At 44.6% G+C, this 22,912-nt stretch overlaps 2 protein-coding genes across 4 annotated transcripts; one reads left to right on the forward strand and one right to left on the reverse strand.

The window, feature by feature from the left end:
• Nucleotides 1-1,414: 1,414 nt before the first annotated feature.
• LOC114782463 (polycomb group RING finger protein 3) lies at nt 1,415-17,670 on the reverse strand. 2 transcript variants are annotated; one of them, XM_028968343.1, is made up of 10 exons: nt 17,563-17,670; nt 7,561-7,667; nt 7,158-7,275; nt 5,735-5,831; nt 5,481-5,536; nt 5,262-5,372; nt 5,071-5,153; nt 4,720-4,857; nt 4,509-4,589; nt 1,415-4,406 (listed from the first exon to the last, which is right to left on the reverse strand). In XM_028968343.1, exons 2-10 carry the CDS (start codon nt 7,573-7,575, stop codon nt 4,359-4,361), a joined length of 747 nt encoding a protein of 248 aa, XP_028824176.1. In that variant the 5' UTR covers nt 7,576-7,667; nt 17,563-17,670; the 3' UTR covers nt 1,415-4,358. The 2 variants fall into 2 exon arrangements, with proteins under 2 accessions (XP_028824176.1, XP_028824175.1); XM_028968342.1 differs by having other exon boundaries at nt 5,071-5,165.
• Nucleotides 17,671-18,198: 528 nt separating this feature from the next.
• LOC114782440 (solute carrier family 49 member A3-like) lies at nt 18,199-22,848 on the forward strand. 2 transcript variants are annotated; one of them, XM_028968301.1, is made up of 10 exons: nt 18,199-18,858; nt 19,606-19,764; nt 19,972-20,188; nt 20,378-20,454; nt 20,884-21,021; nt 21,117-21,233; nt 21,315-21,467; nt 21,596-21,753; nt 22,244-22,353; nt 22,434-22,848. In XM_028968301.1, the coding sequence occupies exons 1-10, from the start codon at nt 18,724-18,726 to the stop codon at nt 22,592-22,594; spliced, it is 1,425 nt and encodes a 474-aa protein (XP_028824134.1). In that variant the 5' UTR covers nt 18,199-18,723; the 3' UTR covers nt 22,595-22,848. The 2 variants fall into 2 exon arrangements, with proteins under 2 accessions (XP_028824134.1, XP_028824135.1); XM_028968302.1 differs by having other exon boundaries at nt 19,672-19,764.
• The last annotated feature ends 64 nt before the right edge of the window (nt 22,849-22,912 follow it).

Genomic DNA, 22,912 nt, shown 5'->3' on the forward strand with positions numbered 1-22,912 from the left:
CGGTGTGGGGAGGTTGGATGTGGTTTGGGGTAGTTACGGTGTGGGGAGGTTGGGTGTGGTTTTTGGGGTGGTAGTTTATGGTGTGAAGAGGTTGGGTGTGGTTTGGGGGTTCGTTTACGGTATGGAGAGATTGGGTTGTAGTTTCGGGGTAGTTTACGGTGTGGGCATGTTGGGTGTGGTTTGGGGGGGTAGTTTACAGTCTGGGGGGGTTGGGTGTGGTTTGGGGTGTAGTTTACTGGGTCTGGCAAATTAAAACCTTGTTTTGATTATTTTATAAAATGTGGGTTCTTCAGGTGCTTAGCTGAAGTGAAGCTGAATGTGAGAAAGATCTGGATGTGGATTTTGACATGTCCATGTCCATGTCCCAGCTCCATCTCCACGGCATGTCAAATTAAGATGACAGAATTCCCTTTTTAAGGTCTCCACTTGAATCCTGCGTCCAGGTTCATACTCAAGAATTTGTGGCCATAATCAGAGATTAATGGTGGACACTAATGGTATAATGATCCACTAATACATGACCCTTAACCCCTTTACATAATCCCTTAGTCATCGCTGCCTAACTTCCACTCTGGTTCCTTCAGACATCAGCGAAGATCGCTGCTTGCCTGCCTTCAAAGGAAATTCCCATGATGCTCTGCTCCACGTCTCTCTTTTCATCCCTGACAGCAGCAGGTCTCAGCAGAGCCTGGAGGAAATTACCGACGGTGGAGGCTGATCCCTCATCGGAACCGGTTCTGAAGAGTCGCGTGGATCCCTGCAGCACCGTGTGGGTGTGTGAGCTGCCCTTCACTCACAGTGGAGGAGAGACAGTTACTCAACATCAAGAGTATTGATTAGATGATGATTTTCCCAGAGAGAACAGACACAGAAGAACAGGACCTTCCGTTTCCCAGAAAACGATTTGAATGTTGGGTCGATAGAAACAGTCTTTCATCATCCCTCCCTCCTCTTCAGACCTGGACCCGACCATCTGCGGGATCAGTGAAGGAGATCTATCTGCAGAGAACCTTAATGCTGATTCTGCAGTGTGACCTTGATGACCCCACCCAAAATATACAAATTCAACAAGTGGCCATTTCCTGCTTTTCAGAATGAACGGTGTGTGATTTCAGACGAGTCTGTGGAGAGTGTGAGTTCTGTGCAGTTACAGTTGCTATGGAATTTTCCTGTCTGAAACACCTTCAACCACACACACAACACACACACACACAACACCTACCAAAGTGGAGGTCAGAGCAAGTGCAGGTGTGTGTGTGTGTGTGTGTGTTTTGTGGGATATGGCTGCACACCAGCAGCAGGTTGAGACCGGCCCTGCGAAGAACAGGCCCTGTTAGATCATGCTGGATCAGCAATGAGCTCCCAGCACCAGCTGGTCCAGACGATGACGGTGAGAGAGAAGAATAAACCAGTCTTCTTCTCAAAAGCGTTTATTGATTAATTCCACACTTTCCATCGTCTTAAAGGAACTCCCATTTCAGTGTGACCCCAGAAACTCGAACTGAATCATACTGGTGCAATAAATAACAGAGCAGGAGGAAAAGAAAGAGCTGAAAAGCATCCAACACACACACACACACACACACACACACACGATCAAATGATAAAAATAAAAACACCACAACCATGGTAATAACCACCATCGTAAGAAACATTTCAGCTGGAAGTCAGAAACTCTCCGAGCATCATGGGTAATCAGTGCCGGCCTTAACCCCCAGGCTGTTATTTTACCATATTTAATAATACTTAAAAAAAAAAAAAACTCCAAATGTAGTGAAACAGGATAAAACCGCACGCAGCATAAATAAATAAGATGATCATTCATAAACAAATGCATTTATGGCTCAAAACGGTTCCGTTGGACGTGTCACATCAAACGGGAGGATAGAAACACGCCTCCTTTAACACAGACAGACACAGAGTAGAAAAAGATTCAATAATCCTGGCGAATCTGCTGGTGATTCGTTATTTCACGTCTCTGGGCGTGGCCGGGGGGTTGGGAAGGCGGAGCATAGACAGCCCCTCCCCCCAGACCCTGCCGCTCAGGTCAGCAACGCAGGTCTAGAGCATCACACCATTTGTTAGTGACCAGCCAATGAAGTAAGAGTATCCTGAGAACGACCAATCACAGAGCTGGACAGTCAGCTAACAATTTTTGCAATAAATATATTTTAATTTTCATCCAACAACAATATTCTGGGTGTGGCAGAACTAGAATGTGAGGTGAAGAATCACATCTTGGAAGTTATAAAGGCTGGAATAAATACAGTTCAATAAATATTGTTCTTAAATCATATAACTGAGATCTAGTGTGCATCTCCAGACCGTGGTGGCGTATCTGAAAGTGTATTAGGGAAACGTCTTTTCTTTTCAACAAGAACAAGCAAGCAGCTACCTGAATGCTAATTAGCACTCATCATAATTGTGCATTTGAAATTAACAGCAGGTCCAGAAACGACACGTGATGTTCTACTCCAGGCAGCCACTGTCTGTGGGAGCAGCCATCTTGCATGTTGAGGTTGGGTCTGATGAAACTGTCTCAGATTCTAGCTGAGATTCCAGCTTTCAAGAATTATCAATATGCAATATACAGGAACGTATCACTAGTTGGTGCTTTTTGAATAAATATTTCAGGTCTGAGAAAAAACTGAAATTTGTGCTGAAAAATTAATTACAATCTGAATTTAAATAATATATTGAGACAAAAGAGAAAATCAATTAACCAAACCTAAGGCACTGTGCAACACATACACTCATTCTGTTGCTCTCAGGCCTGGAACCCTGACCTCTCCACCTCCAGAGACGTGAAATAGGCGGGTCTAAGCAAACAGAATGATTATAGCACCACAGGAGGCCACGCCCCCTGCCCTGCACCATTTTGGGTTGTAAAACAGTAACAATAAACTAAAAATACATTAGCACCATAACACACACCTAGTGCTAGATCATCTCTGGAAGCCTGTCCAGTGTGATAAGCCCCGCCCACCCTGCACTCCAGATTCACACTATTTGCTGATTTGCATATAGGAATGTAGAATCCTGTAATCAGCTGTTTCTTTCTTTGTGTAGTGTTGGAGTAACTGGTACGTAATGGACCTCTGAGAGGGAGTTGTGTTGGAGAAATCAGCACTTAATGGACCTCTGGGATGGGGGGCGTGAGCCGAGACGCAGGTAAAGTGGGAGATGCCTGGGTTCGGGGTCAGAAGCTCCGATCCCATTGGCTGACAGTGAAACATGTGACGCAGGCTAGACTCCCACTTTAACAATGTCTCTTCAGATCTCAGGTGAAAAGAAAAATCTCATCTGAACAACTGCTCAGAACCCAGTATAATGCTGTAGACAAATTATACAAAATAAAAAAGCAGAAATATTTCACATTGTAATATTAAAAATTGCAAGAGAAATTCAAGCAACAGATCAAATATTCCATAAGCAAAGCGCAGCGTTTCAGATTTTGTTCTGTTTTGGTGTAGCTGGTTTGGCAGGTCACCTGCTTGGATGGGACAATGATGTCACACGCCTTTAATACGCTGGATATGGCAGGAACACGCAATAAACCTCCATAAAAAATTATTATCTACATTCTGATATCAAAAAGCTGCTCCATGATTCCTGTCATAGGCGCTCTGAAGAGGGCACAGGTCAAAGGTCATAGGTCATTACACCGAGGGAGGGGGCAGACGGAATGGGCAGGCATGAGGTCACGATTTCCCTTCAGCTATCTGCTTCCCAGCTTCTTTCCTTGTTCGGATGTTCAGCTGGTGATTGGATAAAAGAGAAAAGGAACGTCTGGAACGTCCTTCTCCGACGCCTGCCCGTCCCTGGTTTCTACCGTGAAAAATAAAAACCTCGTGATCAGAACCGACCTCGCCAACTGAAGCCCAACGCTCCTCCCAACTCAGCACGTCAGGAGCTGTTCCAGTTCTTCTCTTTTCCATAATTCCTTTGTATGTACAATATCTGTATATTTGTATAGAACATAAATACTACACAAAAATTTAGTCTATTCACAATTCACTTAAAAGGGGGAAGAAAAAAAAAGAAGACAAAAGCAAACATTTTACATACAAATGTTGTATATAACTGTGGAGGGGTGTATCTGGGATGTCCGTTGCTATAGAAACTGAGTCATTTGTAAACAGAGCCCCATCCGTCCAGCTTCAGCTCTCGCTCACATATAAAAGTAAAAAGATTCCTTCGTTCCCGAGGGTTCCTGAAGCCAGCAGGTGGACGGTACCTGTGCTGGCCTGATTCGCTGGCGAGGGAGGGCGCGTGTGTATGAGTTCTCGGCAGCGTGTTGTTGATCGTCTCTGCATAAATGAACCATCACTCAGTTTATATCCATTGGTTGAGGTTCTCTACAGAAGATCCATTTTTGGCCTGTAGTGTAGAAGCAAGGGGGATTTCTGCAAAGTAAAACACACACACAGACGTGGTGTGAATATGCACACTGAGAGGTGAAGAATGAGTCGAATTTGCTGGTTTATACTGGTTACCAGATCCTTCACCTTGAATCTCCATCTCGTTACCACGACAAACTTGAGGGTGTGGTCCTTCCCTAAGATCTCTTCATTGCATAAGATATCGAGCTGGAAATACAGAACAAATATTTTAAGATAACGTTCCATGTTCTTCACAGTGTGTGTGTCCCCCAGCAGGTTAAATGCTCGGAGCTCCAGAAGAAGACCTGAGGGGCTCCAGAAGAGGCAGGGGCTGTACCTCGTTGAAGGAGGTCAGGTTGAGCTTCTTGGCGATGAATTTCTTGAGGTGCAACACGGTGGCCTGAGCAGAACAGCGGATCCACTTCCTTTTGAGTCCACGCAGCTTCGAGCTGTTGCACTCCAGACAGATACTGACCTGAAACACACACACGCTGACTTACACACCAGAACCCAGAACCCAGAACCCAGAACCCAGCCTGCCCACCGACATCTTCCCTCTCGGCAGGGTGGAGCACATTCAGTCACGGAAAATGACAGCAGCAGTGTGTGTAAGAGAGGTGTAACATTTCAGAGGAGAGGAGAGTATGAACACACACAAACACACAAAAATCTGCTGCGTGCAACCTACCTGCTCATCGCTACGGTGATAGTCATTGTCCTCTTCTGCTTTGTCTTCAGGGTCTTTATGAGGGTCGTCAGGCTTGGTGTCTCCTGCGGAGGAAACTGATGATCACATGACATCCAAGATGGCCATCTTTAAAAAGCATTTGAAATTATGTATGTGTAAAGGGTGTGTGTGCGTGTGTGTGTGAAACACACCATTACGCTGTGAGTCCAGGTGTGTTTTCAGGTTGCCCAGTTCTCCTTTGATGTCACCAGGAACCTCCATTCCCAGTTTCTGGTAGAAATCCCGCTGTTTCCTCATCTCCGCTAGAGAACCACAGGTATGGGAGTTTAGTCTTTCATCATAGCTGTGTGTGTGTGTGTGTGTGTGTGGGTGTGTGTGGGTGTGTGTGGGTGTGTGATAATTGAACACACCCTCCTGCAGGCCAGGCACCAGTTTGTAAACGATGTCCTGCATTGTCCGGTCATGACTGTAACAGAGAAAGAATGGAGAACCACACATGTACAGACCCAACAAATACCAACAAGGAAAAGAATTACACACAAACACACCATAATACATCAACACAATAACAAACAGGGACAAAGAGCTGTACTTCAGTTTTTAAAAAAGCCCTTATATGAAATAAAAGTGAGTGGAGCGTGTGAGAATTTTATTCTGGACTAACCCAATATACTGCAGGGGGTGGCTCTGGTGGATCACAATCCTGCAGGTTGGACATGTGTTGTTCTCCTCCAGATACTTCACCAGACAACTCCTACAGACTACAGACACAGAGAGAGAGAAAGGCGGGGTGAATCAAGGAGCTATAGCCCCCTCTAGTGCTCAGAACTCAGACTGCGCTGAAATAATCCTGCTCCAACCAGTAAAACACTGAAACGTGGATCATGATTATTCTAAATGACCATGGTTCTAGAGCAGAGAGAGAGACTGACAGCAGGGATCTGAAACATGCATCATGATTATTCTAAATGACCATGGTTCTAGAGCAGAGAGAGAGACTGACAGCAGGGATCTGAAACATGCATCATGATTATTCTAAATGACCATGGTTCTAGAGCAGAGAGAGAGACTGACAGCAGGGATCTGAAACATGCATCATGATTGTTCTAAATGACCATGGTTCTAGAGAAGAGTGAGATGAGAGAGAGAGAGAGAGAGAGAGAGAGAGAGGATGACCATGGTTCTAGAGAAGAGTGAGATGAGAGAGAGAGAGAGAGAGAGGATGACCATGGTTCTAGAGAAGAGTGAGATGAGAGAGAGAGAGAGAGAGAGAGGATGACCATGGTTCTAGAGAAGAGTGAGATGAGAGAGAGAGAGAGAGAGAGAGAGAGAGGATGACCATGGTTCTAGAGAAGAGTGAGATGAGAGAGAGAGAGAGAGAGAGAGAGAGAGAGAGAGAGAGGATGACCATGGTTCTAGAGAAGAGTGAGATGAGAGAGAGAGAGAGAGAGAGAGAGAGAGAGAGAGGATGACCATGGTTCTAGAGAAGAGTGAGATGAGAGAGAGAGAGAGAGAGAGAGAGAGAGAGAGGATGACCATGGTTCTAGAGAAGAGTGAGATGAGAGAGAGAGAGAGAGAGAGAGAGAGAGAGAGGATGACCATGGTTCTAGAGAAGAGTGAGATGAGTGGGAGAGAGAGAGAGAGACTGACAGCAGGGATCTGAAACATGCATCATGATTATTCTAAATGACCATGGTTCTAGAGAAGAGAGAAAAAGAGAGAGACAAAGACTGACAGCAGGGATCTGAAACGTGGATCATGATTATTCTAAATGACCATGGTTCTAGAGAAGAGTGAGATGAGTGAGAGAGAGAGAGAGAGAGAGAGAGAGAGAGAGAGAGAGGATGACCATGGTTCTAGAGAAGAGTGAGATGAGTGGGGGAGAGAGAGAGAGAGAGAGAGAGAGAGGATGACCATGGTTCTAGAGAAGAGTGAGATGAGAGAGAGAGAGAGAGAGAGAGAGAGAGGATGACCATGGTTCTAGAGAAGAGTGAGATGAGAGAGAGACAAAGACTGACAGCAGGGATCTGAAACATGCATCATGATTATTGTAAATGACCATGGTTCTAGAGAAGAGAGAGACTGACAGGTGTGTAGGCACTCGGTCACTGTGGTGGCGTCGATCAGGTAGCCCTCACACAGTCGGCAAGTGATGTGGGCGTTGATGTCCCACAGCTTGATCTTCCGGGTCAGCATCTCAGTGTTCTGTAAAACATCATCGTAAATTGAACTATAACATCTAAACACCAAAACATACTCCATAATCAGTTCTAATTATAATAAAGCATTATACATTCTAATAAATATAACAATCACTGGAGGGATGTTCTGCGTTTCTCGTAATGATTAATTATCAGTTTGTCTTCTGCACACAGTGTCGTTATTTTGATTATGCTGAACTAATCATTCATCAATACTGATATTTCCAATACCTGGGAACATCTGTTTTGCTGCTTTGATTTAAACTGTGTTTGTGGTTTTCATTCTTACCCCTATTGCCGCCATGTGTCAGCAGAGGATGATGGGACAGTTCTGTCTGACAGGGGCAGGGTTAACGCTGCATCATGGACACGCCCTCATAGAGCTGCAGCTAGAACCTGGACAAACACAGAACAGAAAACAGAAAGGTGATGTAGAACAGAAGTGTAGCAAAGCACAGAGAAACACACACACACACACACACACACACAAACATGTACCCACATACAAGCACGCACCCACATACAAGCACATACAAGCACACATACGTACAAACACACACACACAAACACGCACACACAAATATACGTACAAACACACACACACACACACACACACACACACACATACAAACACACACACGCATACATACGTACAAACACACATACAAACACACACACACATACATACGTACAAACACACACACACATACGTACGTACAAACACACAAACATGCACCCACATACAAACACGCACCCACACATACGTACAAACACACACACACACACACACACACAAACATGCACCCACATACAAGCACAATAAAAACTCTGAAAGGAGCACAGGATGTAAATCGTGAACCTCGTCTCTTTTCACCGTCTGTCTGAAATGACATGGGGTGGCAGTGGCCTAGCAGGTGACACACCCGCCTCTGAACCACAGAGCCACCGGTTCAAGAAACACTGTAGCAGAGACCAGGAAGCAGAAAATACACACCAGAAACCACCGGGATCAAAAACAACTCAGAAGATCAGGTGCTAGTAGCCTAGTGGGTAACACACTCGCCTATGAACCAGAAGACCCAGGTTCAAACCCCACTTACTACCATCGTGTCCCTGAGCAAGACACTTAAGACAGTGTCTCCAGGGGGACTGTCCCTGTAACTACTGGTTGTAAGTTGCTCTGGATAAGGTCGTCTGGTAAATACTGTAAATTAAATTCAATTATTATGATGTAATTACAGCATCTCCAAAACTGCTGCTCTAGCAGTATGGATCTTCAGGATCTTCAAAAAAAGACCTGGGGCTGCAGACTGGTCAGGATGCCAACACTGTGTTCTCCACCAGCTCCAGAACTGGACCACGGGGCAATGGAAGAAAGTGTCCTGGTCAGATGAATCAGGTTTTTTTTTTTAAATCAAGGCACGGATGCCATGGTGACACCAATCCATGGTGACATCACTTGTGGGACTAATAAAGGATCATCATCTTATCTTATCTTATCGATTCTCAGACATTAATCGATACTAAATTATCAGTTAGCACTGGTATCGAAGTGAAGTGAGACACTGCAGCGCAGCACACGGTGAAACGTGTCCTCTGTATTTAACCGTCACTCCTGGTGAGCAGTGGGCACCATGACAGGCGCCCAGGGAGCAGTGTGTGGGGACGGGACCTTCATCAAGGGGACCTCAGTGGCACCTTGGCGGCTCGGGACTCGAACCTGCAACCTTCTGATTACGGGGCCGCTTGCTTAAACGATAGGACACCAAACATTTTAAAGCAAGAGATCCATCTGGAAGTATTTCAGATATCAACCAGATGAAATGTGGACAAGCCCGTTTACAAGAAGTTGTCACTCTCAAAGCATTTAAAACGGCGTTAAAACTCTGAGTTTCGAGAGGGGAGTTGATGTTGAAACGTAATATGAGTATTTTATTTGTCACTGTCATACAATACCATTGAAGTAAGTAACTAGAAGAACTGCCGTCACTGCAGAACACGCATATATTTTAGTTCCTGTATTCTTTCTCCCCTCGAGCATCAAAAATAGTTCTAAGTATCGAGTACCATCCTTAGTATCGGTATCAAGTTAAAAATTTCAGTATCGTGACAAGTTTAGAACTCACAGAGTAAAGAACATGATCACATTTGGAAAAAAGAACCACAGATTTTCACCCAAGACAAAAAAATCTAGAGGATGAGTTCAAGGAATTTCAAAATCAGAAAAACACCAATATAATACAATGTACAAGCGTCATTGAATCACATTAATTAATAATTACAATTCACAATACTCTTAAAGTGAGTAAAGTCTGCTGTAACAATATTACAATTCCTCTTCCCAGGTCTACCTTCATCTCTGAAGTCCAACACAGACCGTCTCCTGCTGCTGAATCAGCCACATGATGCACAAAAAACTTTATTCCTTAAACAGTAAAAATATTTGGGTGGTAGTGGCCTAGTGGGTTAGACACTCGTCTATGAACCAGAAGACCCGGGTTCGAATCCCACTTACTACCATCGTGTCCCTGAGCAAGACACTTAACCCTAAATTGCTCCAGGGGGACACTGTCCCTGTAACTACTGATTGTAAGTCGCTCTGGATAAGGGCGTCTGATAAATGCTGTAAATGTAAATGTATTTGAATTGTAAAAACCAGAAGCTCAGGTTGTAATAACTGTTATAAATGTACAGTAATGTTACAGTGACCTACACAGTAACAAAAGTCAAAGTGAAGTGATTGTCATTGTGAAACACTGCAGCGCAGCACACGGTGACATGGTGAAACCATCACCCTTGGTGACCAGTGGGCACCATGACAGGCGCCGGGGAGCAGTGTGTGGGGACGGGACCTTCATCAAGGGGACCTCAGTGGTACTTTGGCGGTTCGAGATTCGAACCTGCACCCGATCCTTGCTGTAGAGCACAATGTCATCAGCAAACATCAGAGTCCATGGAAACCTGTCTTATCTCATGTCCATTACCATAGCAACCAAGAAAGGGCTCAGAGCTGATCCACGATGAAGACCCAAGTCCACCTTCAACACTGTCACTCCTACTGCAGACCTCGCCGCTGTCACACTGTCCTCTTACATACACTGTCCTCCACCACCTTCACATGCGTCCCTCCACTCCCAACTTCTTCAAACAAACCCACAGCTGCCACAAGTAAATTATGATGATCGTCAGTGATTTTTACATTTAAATAAGCAGCCACCAAAGCATACACTGATCAGCAACCTCCAACTGTGACAGAGTGAGACATGCTGATGGGTTGACCCCACATTTGTGGTAGAAAGTTTGGAAACCCTAATAGATATATACAACATAGATATATACACTAGCTGTTGCATTCAGCCTCTCAGCATGCATACATTCTGCCTTCATATTTGGACAGGGTTCCTAGATCATTCAAAAACTCCGGACTTTAGTGCCCTGTATGGCTGTAATAATAATAATCAATGCATTCGATTTTATTTTATCATCTTGTATGTTTTGATTGTAAGTTGCTCTGGAAAAGGGCATCTGATAAATACTGTAAATGTAAATGTAACAGTTGTTACTCCGAAGGTCACTGTACATATAATGTTACTGTACATTACTGTATGTTACTGTACATACATATAACATTACTGTACATTACTGTACAACAGTTTTTACACTGTAGGCTACTTTTTTGGGGCAGTGGTGGTCTAGCGGTTAAGGAAGGTTGCCGGTTTGAATCCTGAACTGCCGAGGTGCCACTGAGGTCCCCTTGATGAAGGTCCAGTCCCCACACACTGATCCCCGGGCGCCTGTCATGGTGCCCACTGCTCACCAAGGGTGATGGTTAAATACAGAGGACACGTTTCACCGTGTGCTCTTAACTTTCACCATAACAATGTATTTCTGTACCAGTTGTATACTGTCACCATCTGCTGCTGTTTCTGTTTGTTCTCTCTGAGGCACTGAGTCAAGCCTGTAGACCACCTGCAGAGTCCAATGATGAGACCACCAGATGAATCCTAGTCCCTGTGTTATGTCCCTGGACATTTGCTCCCACATGTTCTGTGTGGCTGGCTGTGTTTTTGTGTCCTGTCTCTTTTAGGTTGACTTCATGGGAGGAGTTGACGCCTACCAGCTCCACCTCCCATCTGCCTATTGGTCACCTCCACATATATAAAGAGACTTCAGATGATGTTCGGCAGGTCCCCATGGTCTGCTAGGCCCGCACTCTTTTTGGAGGTCTTCAGGGTCCATGGAGATCTGCAAAGAGCTCTGTTGGGGATCTCATTCATGTTTCTTGTTGCTTTGTGTGATAGACCCTTTGTTGTTAGCCTGTGTTAGCCTGTTAGCTTCATGTACAGCCCTGTTCGTTAACGTTTGTGCGTGTTTGAGTTGTCCCCGCTGGACCGTCCCTTCCTTTAGGCTGTACTGATGCTGGTTAGCTGTGCTGAGTCCGCTGTTTTATTGTACCTGCTAATTCACTGGATATAAAAGCACTGTTTGTACGCTTCGTTTGGCTGTGTGTATAACAGTGGACGTCCTCCTCGCCACACCCTTGTCACGTTTCATAAACCCCTGCACTTAGGAACGTGACACCTGGCAATGAACTGCTGATGAGACAAATTATCATGAAACAAACCAGAGGGTCACCACAGCCACAGCCGTCCTTCTCGGCATCACTTCCTTTCTTTTTTCTCTGTTCTAGAGTATTTTGTGTGCAGAAGGGTGGGGGTGTCAACTGTAGGGCTTGTCAAAGCCCATTGAGACATACTGTATGTGGTTATGGGCTATATAAGAACTTAATGTTGGTGGAACAGACCCTGGAGAGGTGGAGATCTTCTCTAAACAGGAGAGGAATGAAAGTCTGTAGGGTGAAGACAGAATACATGTGTGTGAATGAGAGGGAGGACAATGGGATGGTCCGATTACTTTACTTTACTTTACTTTATTTGGCAGACGCTTTTATCCAAAGCGACTTACAATGGGAAGACACCAGCAATTCTCGTTCGATTTCTATAGAATATCAAGTATACAAACTAAGAGCCCTGATAAGGCTTAGACTTGTCATTGAAGAACATGCTCGGAGAGTGTTGGGTGCTAGACTAAGAAAAATTATAATGTATTTATACATTTTGTATTTGTTTGTTAAATGTGTATGCATGTGTATGTGTTAAATTTGTCTGTAATATTTTTGGAATAAGAGGGTTTTCACCTTCTTCTTAAAAGTGGTGATAGTCTCGGCTAGTCGTGTGGAGGAGGGTAGGTTGTTCCACCAGCCAGGGACAACAACGGAGAACAGACATGATTGGAATCGGAGACCCCGTGAAGAAGGAATTTTTAGTCTCCTTTCGTTTGCCGATCTGAGAGAGCGTGTAGGAGTGTATCTAGGTAGTAGTGTGTTGATGTAGGAGGGCGCAGTTCCATTTACAGCCCTGTAGGCAAGCATCAAGGATTTGAACTCAATGCGAGCAGCTACCGGGAGCCAGTGGAGGGAGGTAAGGAGAGGTGTAACATGGGTGTATTTTGGCTGATTGAAGATGAGGCGGGCTGCCATATTTTGGACCATCTGGAGTGGTTTTATGGTGACTGCAGAGGCTCCAGCCAGGAGAGAGTTACAGTAGTCGAGTTTGGAGATTACCATTGCCTGGACGAGGAGCTGCGTAGCCTGTTGTGAGAGAAAAGGCCGAATCTTGCGAATGTTGTAGAGAGTGAACCTGCAGGATCTGGAGATCGCAGCAACATGATGGTTCAAACTCAGTTTGTTATCTATCCAAACCCCAAGGCTTTTTGCAGATGCCGTGGGTGTTAACAATAGCGATCCAATTTGAATTGAAAGGTTTTGCTGAGGAGAATTGTTGCCCGGAAAGATCAGAATCTCATTTACAGGAAGAATCTCATTTACAGGAAGTAGAGCTTAGATACTTGGATTCAGCAGTGTGAAGGAGGGGTGAGGAAGGGACTGCAGAGTGGAATGGACGGAGAAGTGTGGCAGGGTGGATGTGGCAGGGTAGTGAGACCAGCAAGGTTAAATGGAGACAGTGGAACTGATAAAAACACAACAGACATGAACAAAGAGACAAAGTTAAAGATGCTAAGATTCAAGAATGATTGTGTCTAGTAGAGGGTTGATGAATGTGGCGAGAGGACATACATGTGGTTGGTGTGGAAGATGCAGAGGACAGGGGGAAATGGAGACAGTGGATCTGCTGTGGCCACCCCTAACAGCAGGAGGTAAAATAGATGCTAAAATGTATTTTCATACATTTTTATACATTTCCAGACTTTTCATCACAGACAGTTTTAGAGAACAGCATGTGTGTGAGGTTGTATGTGCAGGTTTTTGAACTTCCACAGTCCTCCAAATATTCTGCCACAGAGCGTAGAGTAGAATTAAACCAAAATCACAAGTGTAGAAAGTCCATCTGGTGTACAGTACTGGTACCAGAGTTTTGAAAGACCCACATCAAATACTTTTCGAGATAAAGAAAACAGGTAATTACTTTTATAACCAACAATAATATTACAGTACTCTATGGTGTAATAACTTATAACCTACAGTAACGTTTTAGTAACCAACAGGTAATAACTTGTATAACCTATAGTAATATTACAGTACTCTATGGTGTAATAACTTCTATAGCTTATAGTAACGTTTTAGTAACCAACAGGTAATAACTTTTATAACCTACAGTAATAAGACAGTATTCAACGGTGTAGTAACTTATAACCTACAGTAACGTTTTAGTAACCAACAGGTAATAACTTTTTATAACCTACAGTAATATGACAGTATTAAACAGTGTAATAGCTTATAACCTACAGTAACGTTTTAGTAACCAACAGGTAATCATTTTTAAAACCTACAGTAATATTACAGTACTCTACAGTGTAATAACTTCTATAGCCCACAGTGTCTGGTTTGTTGAACGGGTAAAGGAAGGGGGCAAAGGCTTGATTGATAAAATAAAGACGGCAGATGAGCCTTCTTATACAAAACAAAACATGAACACACGAAAAACATCACTTTCGGCACTCCCTGAACACCCACGACTGTACAGCCACTACTAACTCCACCACCATCAAGTTTGCAGATGACACCGTCATGGTGGGCCTGATCTTCGACAACAACGAGACAGCCTACCTGGAGGAGGTTGGAAATCTGGTGAACTGGTGCCAGAGGAACAATCTCCACCTGAACGTCAAAGGAGTTAATAGTGGACTTCAGTTCCAAGCAGGAGAGGACCTACCAGACCCCTGTCATCAACAGGAGCCCAGTGGAGAGAGTGGACAGCTTCCGTTACCTCGGTGTTAACATCACGCATGACCTGTCATGGTCCCCACACATCCACACCGTGGTGAAAAAGGCCCGGCAGCATCTCTACCAACTCAGACGCCTGAGACTTCAGACTGCCCTCCAAGGTGCTCAGGAACTTCTACTCCTGCACCATAGAGAGCATCCTGACGGGAAATATCTCAACCTGGTTCAGGAACAGCACCATGAAGGACAGGCGAGCCCGACAGAGGATGGTTCCATCAGCTGAACGCATCATCCGTACCAAGCTCCCTGACCTTCAATCTATCTACAGCAAACGGTGCTGTACCAGGGCCAGGAAGATAGTGAAGGACCTCACCCACCCCAACAATGGACTCTTCTCTCTGCTGCGATCAGGGAAGCGCTTTCGCTCCCTGAAGTCCAACACAGAGAGAATGAGGAGGAGCTTCTTCCCGCAGGCTGTCCAAGCTCTCAACAACAGTACATAGAACTCCAACACACTCCAGCACTTTCACTTTCAGTCACTCTGGACTCTTTGCACAAAATCTTTGCACTTTTTTATTTATTTATTTTTTATATTATACATTGTCTTTCACTCATTTGCACACCTTCACCCTACCTGTTACACATATTTTATGTTAAAGGTAAAAAATATGTTTGCAATATTTGCATATTGGTCTTCATTGTTTACTTGCAACGTTTGCAATACTGTGGTCTGTAACAGTCGCAAAAAGCATTTCACTGCATATTTACATTTACATTTACATTTACAGCATTTATCAGACGCCCTTATCCAGAGCGACTTACAATCAGTAGTTACAGGGACAGTGTCCCTGGAGCAACTTAGGGTTAAGTGTCTTGCTCAGGGACACAATGGCAGTAAGTGGGATTCGAACCCGGGTCTTATGGTTCATAGGCATATCATACCGTGTATGACTGTGTATGTGACAAATAAAATTTGAATTTGAAACAAGTAAAAATGCCGAATGATGAATGACAAGGACATTTTTACATGTTATAACATATGACAACAAATCAAGGTAATGAGGGGAGCACAAGACTAGCATTGGGCTGGAAACATAATTCACAGCGTAATAACATTTATACTATTCAGTATTGTTACGGCCAGGTATGGTGTAATAATGTTTTTAACCTACAGTGTAATAACTACTATGAATAATATTCATGACAAAATTATAGAGCAACACTGAAGAGAAGTAGGAAACATTGTTGATGTGCATGCTCATATATTGATTATTCAATGACTGTATATAATTATATATTAAAATTCATATATAATTATGTAATAATATTTTTACCAAGTTCTGCAGAAAAAGCAAATGAACTACGGTGTGAAAGCGCCCTTAAACTGTAAGACAACTGCAGCTCCCCATCCAAACTGCGGTGGTACTACAACAACAAGACCAACATTTATTTCTTATAAAGCCCATAATCACATGCTGTATGTCTCAATGGGCCTACAGTGGTGGCCTAGCGGCTAAGGAAGCGGCGCTGTAATCAGAAGGTTGCCGGTTTGAATCCCGATCCACCAAGGTGCCACTGAGGTCCCCATACACTGCTCCCCGGGCGCCTGTCATGAGTGATGGGTGCACCATGTGCTGTGCTGCTGTGTGTGACAATCACTTTACACACACAAACACTTGACACAAAGAAAAACGCCATACAAAAAAAAAGACAGGAGGAAACCTTGGGAAGGAGTGAGGCAGAGAGGTACAACTTCCTAGTTGTACTAGTGCAGTACTAGAATACTACTAGTGTTAGTGGGACATTTCTTCTTCCTGTGCAGCACAGCTAACCACATCGACTTAACCTAGTATGAACAGACTGAACCAGGTGGTGTCTTCACTTCCTGACTTCACCTGCTGATGATCTCCATAAACTAGGGTGACATCTACATGACAGTCATCAGACACGGGCCAATTACAAACATTCACCACAAAGCAGGCTGAAGCCCCAACACTGGACACTTTATTAGAGACGTCCACCAGTCAGTTTTTGCTGGACCACCCTCACGCCATCTGGACGGGTCAGTGGTTAAGGAAGTTCGAATCCCGATCCGTTGTCACGTTGTTGGGTGGTCAGTGTGTGAGGACGTCAGTTGTCAGTTTCTGCTGGACCCCCCCTCATGCCATCTAGGCAGTGGTGGCCTAGCGGGTAAGAAAGTGGACACGTAATCGGAAGGTTGCTGGTTCAAATCTCGAACAGTCAAGGTGCCACTGAGGTCCCCTTCATGAAGGTACCGTCCACACACACTGCTCCCCAGGCGCCTGCTCACCAAGGGTGATGGTTAAATGCAGAGGACAAATTTCACAGTGTCACCGTGTGCTGTGCTGCAGTGCTTCACAATGACAAATCACTTCACTTTCACTTTTCATTTCATTTCTGACAACCTCATGACCTCAGGACCAGTTCTGGAGGTGGTGGTCCTCCCAAAACTCCTGGATCATTACAAACCAGGGCAGTAAACCTGACCCTCACCCTGCTGTCCCACAGTGGTCAGATCAAGACCCATCATGGTTCTTCACTAAACAATTCCTCCCCTGAAACTCCACCAGTCTGGCAGGAATCTGAGGAGGAATCGGAGCTGTGACATGAACTTTGACTCGGGACTCCCGGTACCAGGTCGCAGCTCGAGGTCGCGGGACCAAACCCAAACTTTTCTCCACCCGAAAGGGTTAAAGTTCGTGGACTGGGGGTTCAGGAACATTCCAGGCTGTTAGCAGAGAAAACTGCTTTCATCAATAAACCAGAACCGGGGCTCCGGACAGGACCGTGTACCCCCGGGGCCCGCGGCCGGCGTCCTACAGTCCCGGAAAGATACACTTCTGGGGGTAAAAGACAAACTGCAGGGCCCCGGCGTCGCCATATACACACAGCCTATAGCAGCATGAACACACACACACACACAGGCAGGCAGGCAGGCAGGCAGGGACACACACAGTCCCATTTACCCGCAAAATGGGCCGAAAACGCGCGGACACGCAGAACCTGGCCGCGTCGGGCCCAACTGACCTGTTGTAGAAGATGAGAGTCGGCCGATCCGGCTCTGGATCCGAGTTAAATCCACCAGCAGTAAAACAAAGACGCGAAAAAGGCCGATCGGAGCCGAGTAGCGCCGAGGATCTGCGCATGCGCGGAAAACGCGCCCGGCGTGCACTAGGATGAAAAGTTAAGAACCGCGACATAATAATAGAATTGTAATTAAACTTTCTGCCAGAATACCATGCAAAGAACAAATAAGCTTATAAGAACATAAATGACACAAAGTCGTTTTATTTTTAGGACAGTCTAGAACAGGGTTTCTTGGGTTTCACTTAACAAATAACAGGTGGGCGGAGTGAATAAACTGTTATTCATTATTCCTGAAATTTTTATTGTAAGAAAGATATTGAACACTTGATCACCAAACAAAATTGTCAGCAGCACTTCATGCTTGTGCTTCGAGCCACGGAAGGCGAGGCAGGGCGCGCAACGTCATACGGATGCGTCATGACGTACGTTGTTGCCATGTCGGTCTATTTTTGTGATTGATTATGTTGTATAGTTTTGAGCGTGTTTTTTTTTCGCCCACAATGACGATTTCTAACGTAAAATTATATTTTAAAAGATATTTGTCCAGCATGAGAATTGATATATTAACTAATTTCATTCAAATGCCTTTTTCGCCTGATCTGGCAACATCAGACTTGAACCTGCAGTTGGGTGGAAACCGGCATCATTCGGAAGTGAAACTCGGGAAAAGAAATTACTTAAACTGAAAAAAACTTTAAACTGAAGTCGAAGACGATCGCGCGTCTGAACGTCCGATAGGAATATGGAAACAGAGAAAGAGAAGCCGAGAGAACAACGTCAGTGGACATGATCCCGGACTGAACGGCCTGGACAGGCTGCAGATTTTCTAAATCTTTTTTGCAGCTATTTATTAACCACATCAGCTCTAGAGGGTAAACGGCCAGGATATAATTCGGAGCGTGGATATGAAAGTTGACACATATTTTTCTTACTTGTTAACTGCCTCATAACACGGAAGAAAGTGGGAATAAAAACGAGGAAGTGGAATCCAGAGTCGCGTGACCGGAATATTGTCAGAACTTCGTTATGATATTTTGTTCTGCTCAATTCGAAACGTGAGCAGCATGCTGAAGGGCATTTCTGGTGTTTTTTCGTAAACCCATGGAGTCTGACGGCCTGATCCCGTCCCAGGCCGAACCCAGCCCGGACCTCCCGAAGCTGCTCCACTTTAAAGTTTACAGGAGGAGGTGGTTCGTCCTGGCGCTGCTGTGTCTGCTCAACTCGTCTAACGCCACGGTACCGTAAAACCTCGAATAAACGCGATACCCCGTAAAACGGGAATTTACTGTAAAATCTCGTGTAGACGCATCCCTGGAGCTTACATATGATGTGTGGTGCCATGATTGTTGGGGGTTTTAATAATTGCACCAGGATTAGGTAGGACTGTAGAACTGATTTAATTAATAACTCAAGCCATCCGAGAAGATTAATTACGACAAACTGGAAATCCTCTAAACCTCCCAGCCAAATTCACTGGATACAAGATATTCTTTATTTCGTTAAACTGGAAAGGATAAGACTTTCACTTAGGGGTTCCCTTAAGACATTTAAAAAGATCTGGGGTCCTTTTCTCGATCTGGTTAAGAATAAGAATTTCCCTTCTCTTCCTGGGTGATACAGTTCATGTCTGGATGGAGCTCTGCAGTGGGGTTTTTTCTTTATATAGGTTGATTGTGGGGATGATTGTAGGCTGTTATTGTAGTATCTGTATGTATGTATGGGTGTATATATATATTTTTTTGTTTTATTTGTTTGTTTGTTTGTTTGTTTGTTTATTGGGGTCTAGATGGGGATTGTTTGAGCTGTTTTCTTTTGTAACCTCGAGAATATTGTTATTGCTCATAATCTAATTCCAATAAACACAGTTAAAACAAAAACCCCAACCATCAAAAATACTAGTTCTTGAAATAATTGATTAGGTATATGTGTGTTTGTGGAGGATGTTCAATATGCACTTGACTAATTTGTGTGTATGGGTCTCAGTTATGGCTGACGTTTGCTCCTGTGGCGGATGAGACCATGAAGACTCTGGGTGTGTCTCTGTATCAGGTCAACTGGCTTTCGATGGTCTACATGGTGGTGGCCATACCTGTCAGCTGTGGCACCACGTGGATGATTGATAAATGGGGACTTCGTATCACGGTAAAGTTCAGACCAAATCAGGAATGAGTTTTATATATTATTATTATTAGAGGATTAGGAGGAGCAGTAAAATGATGCTTCTGGACCCTGTAATAAAATGTAATCCAGAAATATTTTCCTAAAATTATCTAAATTAATTGATATGCTAAGGAAATGCATCATAACAACTGTGAAAACTGGGAAGTACATATATCTGTGTGTGTGTAGCTTGTGCTCGGCTCCTGGTTAAACATGATCGGGAGTATTGTCCGCATGACCGGGGCTCTGGCAACAGTGCCGGATTGGCTACGATTCCCCCTGGTCCTGGTGGGACAGACAGTTTGCAGTCTTGCTCAACCACTGGTCATCTTCTCTCCAACCAAACTGGCAGCACTCTGGTTCCCAGAACATCAGAGAGCTATGGCTAACATGGCAGCATCAATGTGTCAGTCTCTCTCTCTCACACACACACACACACAAACACAGTACACACACACACGCAGTACACACTAGTGCTGCTATGTTAATGAACATAATCCACTCTGGATAAATTAATAAATAGAGTTGTATTAAGTGCATGGAAACAGAAAGAACGAATGATGAAAATAACTGCTTTTGATTGTCTCTGATTCAGCTAATCCCCTCGGTGTGCTGCTGGCCAACATTGTGTCTCCAGTTATTATCAGTTCGACCAGTAGCTTTGTGATGCTGGTAAGTCTGAGACTGAACTTCAAGTTCAGCATCACTGAATCACGTACAGCATTACGGACTGAAATACAACATCACTGAATCACGTACAGCATCACTTACACAAATACAGCATCACTGAATCATTTACAGTATTACTGACTCAAATACAGCATCACTGAATCACATGCAGCATTACTGAATCACTTACAGTATTACTGACTCAAATACAGCATGACTGAATCACATACAACATTACTGAATCACTTACAGTATTACTGACTCAAATACAGCATGACTGAATCACATACAGCATTACTGAATCACTTACAGTATTACTGACTCAAATACAGCATCACTGAATCACATACAACATTACTGACTGAAATACACCATCACTCAATCATGTACAGAATCACTGAATCACATCACTCTGCCTTTCCTCTCCCTCAGCTCTTTATCTACTCAATCCCACCAACAATCATCTGCTTCCTAGCAACTGTGGGACTTCGACAAAGTGTCCCACCCACCCCACCTTCTGCCAGTGCAGAGAACTCTAGTTCAGAGCCATTTGTGCAGAGCATCAAACTGGTACACACATGCACACCAGCCAACTTTTTTAGTGCAAATAACCTGACTGTGCAGTGTGTGTTAGTGTGTAATGTGTGTCTGTGCTTGTGGTTCAGCTGCTGAAGAACAGGTCCTATTTGATCCTGCTTCTGTGTTTTGGACTGGGCGTTGCTGTGTTCACCTGCTTCACATCCCTCCTGGAACAGATCCTGTGTGTGAAGGGTTACAATAATGTATGTACACAACACACACACACACACACACACACAATCGCTCAGTAGCTGCTGTACAACTGTGACCTTTTACCCCTGCAGGCATTTGCTGGACAGTGTGGTGTCCTGTTCATCTTGCTTGGTCTGCTGGGTGCTGGAGCCACCAGCTGGTACGTGGACCAGAGCAAGAAGTTCAGTGAAACGACAAAGATCAGCATCTGCCTCGCGTCCGTGGCCTGTAGCATCTTCGCTGTGGTGAGGGACAATACACACACACACACACACACACACACACACACACACACACTGCCCACTAAGGTGATGGTTAAAAGCAGAGGACACATTTTGTTCTCACAATGACAATCACTTCATTTTCACTGTAGGTGTCTCAGATGCCAGATCAGAAGACCTCGGTAGCCGTCACCTGCTGTCTCTTCGGATTGTTCGGATTCGCCATGTACCCCGTTGCTATGGAGCTGTCTGTGGAATGTTCTTATCCTGTGGGTGAAGCCACGTCAGCGGGAATCATCTTCATTGCTGGGTACGAAGGGAAATGTGGCACTAGACGCCGGCGCTGCCTTCGTAATGCTCATTTTCTAGTCTGAGGCTAGAAGAGGGTCTCCATGTGCCACCAGCATGAGCAGAACGTCTGAACCCCCTGCTCGAACCTCGTGTTTGGAGTTTACATACTCTGCCCATGGTGGAGGGGGGTAGTAACATGCTTGTGTCCCCAGGGGGGGACTGTCCTGTTCACTACTGGTTGTAAGGCGCTCTGGATAAATGTAGTGTTTTCTCCCGTGTACAGTAGGTGAACTGGCAACTCCGAATGTCTCGTAGGTGTGTGTGTGTGTGTGAGAGACGCCTTGGGTGAGTCCTCGACTGTACAAATCAGAAGTAAATATTATTGAACTGTGTGTGTGTGTGTGTGTGTGTGTGTGTGTGTGTGAGAGACGCCTTGGGTGAGTCCTCGACTGTACAAATCAGAAGTAAATATTATTGAACTGTGTGTGTGTGTGTGTGTGTGTGTGCAGACAGATCCTGTCGATGGTGTGTATGTTCTTGCTCCAGCTTTTGGCCCGGCCGCTGTCCAGCGCTCCGCTCTCCGTCTGTGCCGTGTCAGATGAAACACTGAGCTGGAGAGGTGGGAATTTCACACACATCAGTGTATGTCTGTTTGTTATACAGAAACACAATGCTGAGTGTTGTGTGTTCTCTCCTCAGTGCCCGTACTGGTGATGGCTGGACTCTGGTGTTTAGCAGCGTGTGTGTTCGTGATCTTCTTCAACACAGACTACAGACGTCTGCAGGCAGAACAGGCTGCTACAGAACACACACCCGTCCTATCAGGGTCACATGACCACATCGACGCTGCACACACGTAACACACGCGTGATGGGAACAGATCTAGTACCTTCACACACTGTGCTTCGGACATTGTGTAAGCTGATGCTGAAATTAAATGACGTACGATGCCAAATATCAGGCAATAAATGAATATATTAATATGGTTTGTTATTTATGGATTAATAAAGATGTCTGTATTTTGTGATGTGGTGGACAAAATGAACAAAATTGTTTGAAGGAAAGGTCAAGGTCAAAGTTCAGCTTTGATAATAAAAGTACACACTCAAACCTTTTTTATAATGTGTTTATCATGCAAGTGTGTGTGAGTGTCCATCTCTTCAACAGATAAAAGAAAC

This window comes from Denticeps clupeoides, unplaced genomic scaffold, assembly GCF_900700375.1.
Source record: "Denticeps clupeoides unplaced genomic scaffold, fDenClu1.1, whole genome shotgun sequence".
NCBI lineage: Eukaryota > Metazoa > Chordata > Actinopteri > Clupeiformes > Denticipitidae > Denticeps > Denticeps clupeoides.

What these genes read in the sequence shown, in the direction of transcription:
- LOC114782463 (XM_028968342.1), bottom strand. An exon ending in CACCCCCTGCAGTATATTGG is followed by an intron (nt 5,537 to 5,734) that starts GTTAGTCCAGAA and finishes TCTCTGTTACAG; the next exon opens with TCATGACCGGACAATGCAGG. An exon ending in TAACGAGATGGAGATTCAAG is followed by an intron (nt 4,407 to 4,508) that starts GTGAAGGATCTG and finishes TTTACTTTGCAG; the next exon opens with AAATCCCCCTTGCTTCTACA.
- LOC114782440 (XM_028968301.1), top strand. Translation starts at nt 18,724, where the DNA reads ATGGAGTCTGACGGCCTGATCCCGTCCCAGGCCGAACCCAGCCCGGAC. An exon ending in TTGTGCAGAGCATCAAACTG is followed by an intron (nt 21,022 to 21,116) that starts GTACACACATGC and finishes CTTGTGGTTCAG; the next exon opens with CTGCTGAAGAACAGGTCCTA. An exon ending in GTGTGAAGGGTTACAATAAT is followed by an intron (nt 21,234 to 21,314) that starts GTATGTACACAA and finishes TTACCCCTGCAG; the next exon opens with GCATTTGCTGGACAGTGTGG.